The sequence below is a fragment of the Rhinopithecus bieti genome, unplaced genomic scaffold (genome assembly GCF_001698545.2).
Source record: "Rhinopithecus bieti isolate Rb0 unplaced genomic scaffold, ASM169854v2 scaffold_13348, whole genome shotgun sequence".
In the NCBI taxonomy this organism is placed as follows: domain Eukaryota; kingdom Metazoa; phylum Chordata; class Mammalia; order Primates; family Cercopithecidae; genus Rhinopithecus; species Rhinopithecus bieti.
The window spans coordinates 268,790-280,336 of NW_016808764.1; the positions used below are offsets into that span (position 1 = coordinate 268,790).

The window sequence follows — 11,547 nt, forward strand, 5'->3', positions numbered from 1 at the left end:
TCACTCATCCCATTCAGTAAGATTATGCCACATATTTGTAACACTGATAGATTCTTTTATTGCTGTCTGCATTCTATCTTGGGGTTGCATAATTTCCCAATTGGTATATTTTAAAGTTTGCTTTCCTTATGGCTTACTTTTGTGCTATAAAACTCTATGGGTTTTGGCAAATATGTAGTGTAATCTATTCACCACTGTAGTATCCTACAGAAAACTTTCCTCATCCTAAAAGTATCCTCGGCATTTCATGTAGTCAATGCTCTCTGCTCCCCAAACTCTTGGCAACCACTGATCTGTTTTCTGTCTCTAACATTTTGTCTTTTCTAGAATGTATATTTCCTTACTTTCTGGGAAAACAAGAAAGTCTCATTTTGCGTATCTCCTGCCCCAGTGCTAGAAGCAGTCAATTCTCCAAGAAGCCATGACTTCTTTTGTTGGATAAAGGTATTAGAAAGTAAGAGAATCACAAGGTCAGGAAATCAAGACCATCCTGGCCAACATGGTGAAACCCCGTCTGTACTAAAAGTACAAAAATTGGCTGGGCATGGTGGCACACGCCTTAGTCCCGGCTACTGGGGAAGCTGAGGCAGGAGAATTGCTTGAACCTGGGAGGCGGAGGTTGCAGTGAGCCAAGATCGCGCCACTGCACTCCAGCCTGGGCACTAGGGCCGGAGTCTATCTCAAAAAAAAAAAAAAAAAGAAAAAAGAAAAAAAGAAATGACACCAGATATGCCCATTGCTGCTGGGGTGTTGTTGCTTCTGGGGTGCCATGTAAATAGAATCATACAGTACACAGCCTTTTCTGACTGGTTTCTCTAACTTAGTAATAATGCATATAAGACTTATCCATGTTGTTGCATACACAGTATTTTATTATTTTATACCAAAACATGTATACATTTTCTCAAAATATTATTCCCTTGACAACATCTGGTTAAGCAGAATGTTTAGCAAATGTCAGTAGGAGCCAGTGAAGAAGTGGGAAAAATTAGGTTTACAAAATTGGACAGAGAGGCAGGACATGATGGTAATATTTATTATGTGTTAAAATAACATTTATGCAACATATTGCAGAAAATTTAACAAAATTGCATGAAGCGCAGTTTGGGGGTTTCCAACACGAAATGCCTATACATTCCTGAAATTATATGGAGATATGCTTCACATCAAGCAAAGTTCTATTTTAAAAAATCGTGATTTGAAAACTAATTAGGAGGGTGTTTATATGTTTTTCATTAGAATTGTTCATTTTCCAGGCAGATTCAGAGTATCCTATTAAAATATCCAGATTACTTTGGAATTCTAATGTGTTCTATTTATTTAAAAACTCAGTTTACAAATATAAGAGCACAATTACTATTGAAAATGAAGTATAGTAAGTGGCACAAAGCTCTGATGTTTGGCTTTCTAAACCCAACATGAATTTCAGAAATCATCAACCAAATCGAAGACCCTGCAGCAGCAGTCCCACTGCGACCTTCCCTGCCCAAGGAGAAGGGCAATGAAAAGATCATGGCCATGGTGAGCGTATGTTGGGAGGAATCTCCGGAGAAAAGACCCAGTTTCTCTTCCATCAAGAAAACTTTATGAGAGGCCATTCCCAGAGGGTGAGTTAGATGTGCAACAGATATTTACTGTCACTCAGTTAACCATTAGGATTTTAGAGCTGCCAGGCATGGTGGCTCATGCATGTAATCCCAGTGCTTTAGGAGGCTAAGGCAGGAGGATCCCTTGAGGCCAGGAGTTCAAGACCAGCCTGGTCAACATGGTGAGATTCTATATCTATAAAAAATAAAATAAAATAAAAAATTAGCCAGGTGTGGTGGTATGAGCCTGTAGTTCGAGTTTCTTAGGGGGCTGAGAATCGCTTGAGCCCTGGAGGTCAAGGCTCCAGTGAGCTATGATTGTGCCACTGTACTGCAGCCTGGGTGACAGAACGAGACCCTGTTTCTAAAAAACAAAAAAAATTTAAAACTATGTGGCTGTGATTGGTTCTATGCGACTCATTCCCTCCCTCCCTCCCTCCCTTCCTTCTTCCCTTCCTTCCTCCCTCCCTTCCTCCCTTCCTTCCTTCCTCCCTCCCTTCCTTCCTTCCTTCCTCATACACTCACTCAGGGCTTACCATACACAAAGCACTGTACTACATGCTGGTTGCAGTGGAGTGAGAAATTCTCCCTTTATTTCATAGATGCCACAAAAATGGATCAGATATTAATAATTTTACTACCTTCTTTGTCTATCTCAGATGTCACTAATCAATTAAGGTCCTTGTTTCCAGGGAGTTTTGACATGGCTTCAGAATCTGTTTCAAATCAGCATTCCAAGGGTTAGGCTAATCACTTTGGACTGGACTATGAGATAAAAATTACTCACCACCTGTAGGGTAGGTTATGACTTAAATCATTAATGCGTCTCCAACAACTTTCTCAATAATAGCTTCCTTCACACCAGATAATTGTATCATCTTTCAGTACATGAATTTAGGAAGACATGCCCATGTTAGAGGTAGCTTGAGTTGGTGGAAAGAGCCCCAGGCTGGGAGTCAGGTGTCTACTCTTAATTTGGACCTTCAGCTATGCATTCTTTCTTTTTTTTTTTTTAAACAAAACATTTTTTTGGGTCAGGGTCTTGCTGTGTTGCACAGGCTGGAGTGCAGTGGTGTGATCTTGGCTCACTGCAATCTCTGCCTCCCGGCTTCAAGTGATTCTCATGCCTCAGCCTCCTGAATAACTAGGACTGCAGGTGTGTGCCACTACACCTGGCTAATTTTCATATTTTTAATAGAGACAGGGTTTCGCTATGTTGGCCCGGCTGATCTCAGACTCCTGACCTCAGGTGATCTGCCTGCCTTGGGCTCCCAAAGTGCTGGGATTGCAGGCGTTGAGTCACCACACCTCGCTTCAGCTATGTCTTTTTTTCTTTTTCTTTTTCTTTTTTTTTGAGGCAGAGTCTCTGTCACCCAGGCTGGAGTGCAGTGGTGCAATCTCGGCTCACTGCAAGCTCTGCCTTCTGGGTTCACACCATTCTCCTGCCTCAGCCTCCTGAGTAGCTGGGACTACCAGTGCCCGCCACCATGCCTGGCTAATTTTTTTGTATTTTTTTTTAGTAGAGACAGGGTTTCACTGTGTTAACCAGGATGGTCTCAATCTCCTGACCTCGCAATCCACCCACCTCAGCCTCCCAAAGTGCTGGGATTACAGGCGTGAGCCACTGCGCCCGGCCAGCTATGCATTCTTAACGCAATAGCCCCATGTTCTGCATTTCCAAGCTCATAATAGTTTTTAAACTTTAAAAATTATATTAGAAATATTTTCCTGGAATGTGTAGTTGGAAGCTCTGTTCCACTGAGGCCCTAAGGGTCTTGGGAGAAAACATCAATGTCTGGTTTCTTTTAAAGCCATGTAAGCATACTGGCCAGTATGATGAGTAAGTTGGAAGTGTATGCCAATCACCTGGAGGAAGTGGTGCAAGAGAGGACCAGCCGGCTGACGGCAGAGAAGAGGAAGGTGGAGAAGCTTCTATCTACTATGGTGCCCAGGTATTTGGAAGCAGTGGGGACTTGACGAAGCTGCAGCATCACCATCTAGCAGCCCCACAGAGGCGGGATAACTTCCAATGATTACTTTTCTAAGAGGATGTCAGGCTCTTCTAAAAAGAGCCAGGCATTTTTTGTGCAGTTTGGTACACCTGTAAAGGGAGATAGAAGCAAACTCTCCTGAATCCATAGGAATAGAGGCTGCAGTCCCTCTTTTACGTGGAGGGTGGCGGATGCAGCAACAGGAGAGTAGCCACTAGATGGCGCCCTCGTTTCACGAGTCTGACTAATTGCTACCTCCCCTGTATTTGATTGTAGGTCCAAAACCTCTGCACAGTTTGATATGTACCTGTGGCTTCACATTCAAAGATTGCTCCATTTTTGGTTCTGTTTCTACATGTTCACTCTCTTAACAGAAGTATTTGCTGTTAAAATTCCTGTGCACTTCTTGCATGGCTAGACCAAAGAAGTGGGGGCAGGGATTTTTAGTGAGATTGGTTGACTGAAATGAAATTGATTTGTGGATTGGTGAATGGTTATATTTGCTTCTACAACTGCAGAGTCTTTACACTCTAACTCGATAACCAATATACCTCAAGAAAATCCTTTTTGTAAGGGCATTATGTGACCCTCTCTCCTACCCTCCCCCTCACCATTTATACCCATCAATTAAAATATCTCTTTAGAGAGAATGCAAGTGGAGAAGTGGATGTTGAAAGAATTCCTCTAGATAATGAATTTTGTTAACCAAAAGCTTGGCCATTGAAGCAAAAGGACCAATGAGGACAATTTCGTGGGAGTCTGTAGGAGATGAGATGAATAAGATCCATTCAAAAATGATCTCTTTCTCTGGTTTCAGTTTCACTGGAGAACAACTCCTAGCTGGAAGGTCCGTGGAACCAGAACATTTCGAGTCTGTACCAATTTTTTTCTCTGACATTGTTGGATTCACAAAGCTATGTTCTCTCAGCTCCCCCTTGCAAGTCATCAAGCTCCTCAATGACCTGTACAGTTTATTCGATCACATCATCACAAATTACGGTGAGTATAAGGTGAGACGTCTCATCCTGGCTGTGAGGTCATGCGTGCTCCTTGCGGGCTGTCTCCGGGGCCTGACGGAAGATGGAACTGATTCCAGACATCAGCCAGGAGGAAACTCCATTTCAGTCTATGTCACTTCATGGCAGAAACTCAATATTTTATTTGTTTGTTTTGTTGGAAGAGGTCTTGATTAGTCACAGATGTATGTGCTTGTCAAAAATCACCAGTTTCCTCTGTTTTTCCTCTGTTTCCTTCCATTATTTCATCTCACATTAAACACTTTTTAAAAAGAAGTATTGATCTTCCACTGGCTAATTCTTTCCCGTCTTTCCTAAATACATTTCCTTCCGAGGCAGAGAGTCTCCTGTTTACTCTCCTACAAAGATTGTCCTTGGATCTTGTGTGGGTCTCACCTCTGTTGTCCTGATCCTTAGCAATTCAGAGTGAAGAAAGACTCCCAATTTTAGACTATCAGACTCATGGCTAAAAGGGGGGCAGCAACAATTACCTGCTGGGTCCTACTCTGGGAGACAGAAGGACACGGTCACCTAGAGTGAAAACCATTTTTGATGGGGAAAACAGAAACATTTTGGCTCTTCATGACTGCCGGGTGGTGGTGGTGATGAGGGCTGCTTTCTGTGTGTTCTGACTCTTTAGAAGGGGTCAGATCATGACTCCAGGCACAGTAGCGTGTGCCTGTGCTCATATATGCCTGGTGGGCAGCCACAAGTGCACCAGCTCCGACCACAATCCCAGGGCCCTGCCTCTGCCTGTGGACCTGGGGACAGCGAGATTTGGAGGACAGTGTGGTCATATGGTCACATATCTCAGTGACAGAGTGACACATCTTCAATGTTTGTCTCCCAGTGTTCCTCACAAATGATGCCTCTGTTCAAGGGTGAAAGAAAGGATGGTTTAGATAACCTTGAAGAGCAGACCACACACACCCAACAAAATCAGAACCTGCCCTGCTTAGGAGGACGTCTTCTGGGATTTTCCTCTTAGTATTACCTGCTCAGTTGTGTTTTGCTTGAGCTCATTTTAAAACTTAGTTTGTATTTCTAAAGGATGTTATCACGGTGGGGAGAGGGAACCCAGAAGCAGGTGATGCTTGTTGACTGGTTGACTTCACATCATTTCGGGGTCACCAGAACAGACGTGTTCTTACCGTCTGGCTGATGCCTGCAATTCAACCTTCACCACATCATCTTTGGATTCTGCTAAAATGCAAATGTGTCTGGAAAGGGCTGTAACTACTTGTCATTTATTTCTCTATTGTGAATGACAGATCTGAAAACTGATTTTATTAGGAGGACGGAGGGGGAAGAGCACAGACAGGCAGATACATACTATATATATATGAATACATTTTGTATAATGTGTAATGCGTACCCATATATAAATGTGTCCAAGAGCCCTTGTGTGGGGCGTGGACATTTCAGGTTGGGGGAGCTGGTCTCTGCTTGACCAATCCACCTCACCATTCCAGGTTGACTCCAGGAGCACACTGCTCCCTGTCTCACTGGTTCTGAATCTGGGCTGGGGAAATATAGTCACTGCTGCCATTGGATTTCAGAGGAGGAAACAGTGACTGTGGGGAGGGAGGCTGGGGGAAGGAAGGTGAGGTGGGCGTTGTGGAAGAGCCATTACAAGGGCAGGAACTGAAGAAATGCTGGAACTTGCATGGGGCAGAGGTCAGGGAGTGTGACACATCCAGAAACAGGGCCTCGAGGCTGGGGACAAATGAGGGGCCTTCATCTCTGACCCACCCCGACCCTTGGCCTCCCTCTTGGGAAACAAAGGCCACTCTGTCGCTTTGTTTTCAGGTTGAGACCACTGGAGACGCATACGTGGTGGCTAGCAGACTCCCTATCTGCAATGGAAGCCAGCATGTGGCTGAGATTGCCACCATGTCCCTGCACTTCTCAGTGGCACCATTCATTTGCTTCCAGACTGGGCACTTGCTCCAGGAGGAGCTCCAGCTTCGGATTGGCTTCCACACAGGTAGACAACACTGATGGCCTGGTGGAGCTCCAGCTTTGGATTGGCTTCCACACAGGTAGACAACACTGATGGCCTGGTGGTGCAGGGATGGCGGCAGGTCGTTCTGGGTTCCATTCCTACATTCAAGGTTTTTAGGAACCCGGACATTGAATGGTAACCTCTTTAGGGGAAATAAAAGATTGAATTGTCTCTGCATGTGTGTTTCTATTTAGCTAGGTTGCTTGGTAACAACAAGGACACAGAGTGGCTTCAATGTATTCAACCAAAAATAAGGACTGGGAGCTGTGGCTCACACCTATAGTCCTAGCAAATTGGAAGGCCGAGATGGATGGATTGCCTGAGCTCAGGAGTTTGAGACCAACCTTAGCAACATGGTGAAACCCTGTCTGTACTAAAATACAGAAAACCAGCCAGGTGTGGTGGCAGGCAGCTGTAATCTCAGCTACTCAGGAGGCTGAGGCACAAGAGTTGCTTGAACCTGGGAGGCGGAGGTTGCAGTGAGCTGACATTGTGCCACTGCACTCCAGCCTGGGCAACAAAGCGAAACTCTGTCAAAGAAAAGAAAAGAAAAAGGAGAGAGAAAAAAAAGGAAGAGACCAAACCCCAGGACGGGTTATATAGGGCTACTTTTCCTCCATGCCTCAATATCAAATGCCCTTTGATGTGGTCTGTGTTTGCCAACTCATGGGCATGTGATCTGTGCAGAAGTGGTCCATGCTTCGTTTCGTGCTCTTCTGTTACTGTCTGGAAATTCTTAATCATCTTTGCACAAAGTATCCCGTGTTTTCACTCTGTATCTGTTCCATCAAATTTTGTAGCCAATTATGCTACTACCTATCTTCCAGGGCTCAACAAAAACAAAACCCAAGCCTCAGAATGAATTGCTCCCATGTTTGTGCTGCTGTTGGCATTGTTCACAGCTCTAGTTCATGAGTGACACGGTCATTTAATGACTGTGATGACGTCGCTTTCCAGCAGGAGTTTGTGGGTTCTGTTGGTTTCCTTTCTGTAAACCCTAAAACCTATTGCCAAACTTTGCCCCAAGAGGGCGCATCACTACATTTGTTGATTTGATGCGCATCGTAGAGTCCAGCCTCGGGCAATGCAGAGCAGTTACGGTCTTGGTTCTCCACTCTTCAGGTCCTGTGGTGGCTGGTGTGGTGGGAATTACCATGCCCAGATACTGTCTATTTGGAGACACTGTGAACATGGCATCCAGAATGGAGAGCAGCAGTTCGTGTGGTATCACCGATGACGCTTTGTAAACACAATATTGTTATCCCTCCAGGCCCCTAGCTTTAACTAGGGGATAGTTTTATAAGATGCATTTGCTTTTTGCCTACTGTTTTCCTTCTGGAGGATAAGAGCATTATCCACTTCAGGCAACACTGATCACACACTTTATAGACAGGGTTTTGCACTGTGCGCTCGTTAGAACCATGCAAATACACATACCCTCCTTTCTTCTGTGACTTTCCATTCTAAGCAATCACACATGCATATAATAAAATCACTTAAATGAAGAGCAGGAGTTGGAAAACTTTTTCTTTCTTTCTTTCTTTTTTTTTTTTTGAGATGGAGTCTCACTGTGTCACCCAGGCTGGAGTGCAGTCGTGTGATCTTAGTTCATTGTGACCTCTGCCTCCTGAGTTCAAGGGATTCTCCTGCCTCAGCCTCCCAAGTCGCTGGGATTACAGGCATGTGCCACCACACCTGGCTTTTTTTTTTTTTTTTTTTTTTTTTTTTTTTTTCTGATTTTTAGTAGAGACTGAGTTTCACCATGTTGGTCAGGCTGGTCTCGAACTCCTGACCTCAAGCTATCCACCCACTTCGGCCTCCCAAAGTGCTGGGATTAGCTGGCATCAGCTACTGTGTCTGGCCTGGAAAACCTTTTCTATACAGGGCCAGACAGTAAATATTTCAGGCTTCAGGGGCCATAGAGTCTTTGTTGCAACTACTTAACTGATGTTGTAGCTCAAAAGCAGCAATAGACAATATGTCAATCAACAGGCATGGCCATGTTCCAATAAAACTTTATTTGCAAACACAGGTAGTGGGCTGGATTTGGCCCATAGGTGATAATCTGCCCTTCTCTGAGGTAGAGTATATTCTTGGTGGTAGAGAAGAAATCTATAGCCAGGACCTCCAGGGAATATTACATCCTTTTGCTTTATAGTAATTTTCTTGCATTGACCATTGCCAGGCACTTGTATGCTGTTTGTCAGTTGGGACATGTAAAAAAGAATTACTCAGTGATGTAAGTTTCAAAAAGGTTTAGATGATTAACATTGTTTTGTTTTAAATTTGTAAATTTTCCACAGGGCAAAGGAGAGCAAACAATTTTCTGGTTGAAAGGTAAAGAAGGCTTCACTCTTCCACTCCCCAGATTTACTCAGGAAAAAGCCAAAGTCCCAGAGATATTGTGAGGTGAGTGTTTTCTTTCAAGATGTTTGTGGAGTCATGTGAAAGTCTTTGGGAACCCTTCTTTGAGACGCAGTCAATATCCCATTTAAGAGGTGTGTTTCCGGGGCATTGATCCAGTCTCCCACTAGGGGGAGCCTTCTAGCTGGCCTCCTCTTCCAATCCCGGTGTTAGCTCCCAGCCTGTGCCTCCAGCAAATGTAGGCTTGGAGGAGCTGAAGATGGTGAACTCATTTCATGGGGTGCCAGGGCTGGCCTCTGGCTCTCAGCCCTGTGCAACTGCCCTAGCTGCTAGATATTTACAGCCCATTAACCTGAGAATTTGCAGTGAACCCAGTTTCATTCTGCAGGAGGGGAAAGTGGAGAGGATGAAGCCTGTCTTTCCTGTGCAAGGTGCCTGCTCTCTAACCTTTGGTGTTGATTTTCCTTATCAGTTAATCAGCTTGCAAGGAGATAGGAGCCCATATCTGACAGCATCTTGAGAATGTGTTCAGGAAAAAAAGCTCTAAGGCATGAGCAGCCCTTGAAATCCAACAGGGCCGAGACTATTTCAAGCAGCCAGGCCCTCTGCAGTTATTGAAAAGCCTGGTTCTGAACCCTGAGTTACTGTGAGAGGGACAGCTCCCAAATGCATAATGCCCTCTTCCCAATGTATTGCCTAATTTCTTTCCTACTCACTCAGCAAAAACTCCTGCAGTCAAGGCTTGAATTTTAAGAAGAATTTCTCAGTCATTTATGAAGACTTTAATTTAAAAAAAGTTCCAGTAGACAAAGACAAACCCATCCATTCCTGCTACAATAGTCTTCCCTTCTACATAATGAATAGGATTCCATGTTGTTTTATTGAGTGGATCTTTTAATAGATTTGCTGAACCACTAATGCATTTATAGTACTTCTTTCTTCATCTCTTGCAACTCCTCACATCCAGATATATTTCGTGTGGTTGCTCCTGAATCTGGCAGAGCAATTTGAATGAAATACTGTGTTTGAGACCTTTCCTGTTGAACTTCCCATGATTGAAGGAGCGAAAATCAGTAAGACCAGAAATAGTTTCTTTCTTGCTGGGTCTCTGAGCTGCCTTTGCTGAGATACTTTTGAGACCTGTATGGGAAATAAACTACTTTTTGGTTTATTGAAGCTTTTGACACCAAATTATATAAAAGATTTGGTGGAATTCTTGCCTTTCTTTAGGAAGAGGGACACAAAAGCACTTTCACTTCCCAAATAATCCAGTCTTCATTGAGCTCCTAAGCATTTCCATTAGCAGTATTTTGCTTCTGCCCAGAGAGGGAAGACTGAATTATACATCCATCACAGGCTCCGTCTTCTATATGAAAATTTTGTTTTCATTGTGGTAGGCTTCACTCCTCCCCAGAGGCCTTCGGCATTGGAGACTGAAAGCTTTAGACTGATACTTAAAAGGAGAGAAGGCAGAAGATGTTTATGTGGAGAGGAGAGGAAGGCTTTCTCCTGCTACTTTAGCGTGGAGACAGTAGGCCAAATTTATCTTCTCATTCCCCATAACTCCTTTTCTTGAGATAATGGCTCTGGATTCCAAACACCTTGCTCAACCATGAAAGGAAACAAGGCCACCTCTACTATGAGGCCTCCTAGAGAGCTAGGATAGTCCTCATCCATCCATCCATCCATCCACTTATCCATCTATCCATCCATCCATCCGTTCATCCATCCACCCGTCCACCTATTCATGTGAACATTCTTTAATCCAAGGAGCATTTATTAAGCACTTACTCTGTGCCATTCTGGGGTACTCAAGAGAATATAAACTTTCTCTTGATCTTTAGCTTACAGTCTAGTTAGGGAGAAGAAAGCATAATTGCATTGCATAAAGCAATATTAAGGACTAATAGAGCTATACACAAAAGCGTAGCAGTAACTAAGCAGTCCATCACTGTGATATTAAAAGAACATTAGAAAATAATATGCAGATGAAGGAATGAGGCCAGGTAAGGCAGTTGCCTATTATTATCATGTCTTTGTATTGTGTGTGTGTGTCTTTTTTTTATTCCAGCCCTAGCCCATATACTTACATAAGTTATGTTCCTGTAATGCAGATTTAGTTCTGCCTTTCTTATTGAACATCGTAACATAAACATTTGGCATCTAGACACTCATACACACAAAAACACATGTGTGCACACACAGACATCCATATGCACACACATGCACATATATATATGCACACCCTCATATATATACACACACACATGCATACATACACACACATATGTACATGGAGAAGGAGAAAGCGAGAGTGTCTTTATGGATCACAACTAAGACTTTTGATAAGAACACTTTTCTAAATCTATATTCAGTATTTTTTCTATGTCAGCTAAGGATACCTAGGGGAGAATTACTTTTCTTCTTTTTCTTAATGTTTCTATTGTGTTTAGAACTAATGAGAATTTACAAGAGATTGTTTTGAGAGTACTTTATCTTATTTTCTCAAAGGAGAAGTTATGAGAGAAGAAGGGTAATCAAACATCATGAGGCTGTTAGTTAATGTCAAGTCAAAACACATCCAG

The 11,547-nt window shown here is 43.4% G+C and overlaps 1 protein-coding gene across 1 annotated transcript in view; it reads left to right on the forward strand.

Annotated features, from left to right (window-relative positions):
• The window catches only part of LOC108538805 (guanylate cyclase 2G-like), a 45,217-nt gene extending 36,211 nt beyond the window's left edge, over positions 1–9,006 (forward strand). Inside the window, 7 exon segments of the mRNA XM_017887101.1 lie at positions 1,430–1,607; positions 3,398–3,538; positions 4,395–4,587; positions 6,403–6,580; positions 7,721–7,841; positions 8,784–8,814; positions 8,902–9,006. Of these exon segments, the coding sequence (XP_017742590.1) occupies positions 1,430–1,607; positions 3,398–3,538; positions 4,395–4,587; positions 6,403–6,580; positions 7,721–7,841; positions 8,784–8,814; positions 8,902–9,006 (947 nt within the window).
• The last annotated feature ends 2,541 nt before the right edge of the window (positions 9,007–11,547 follow it).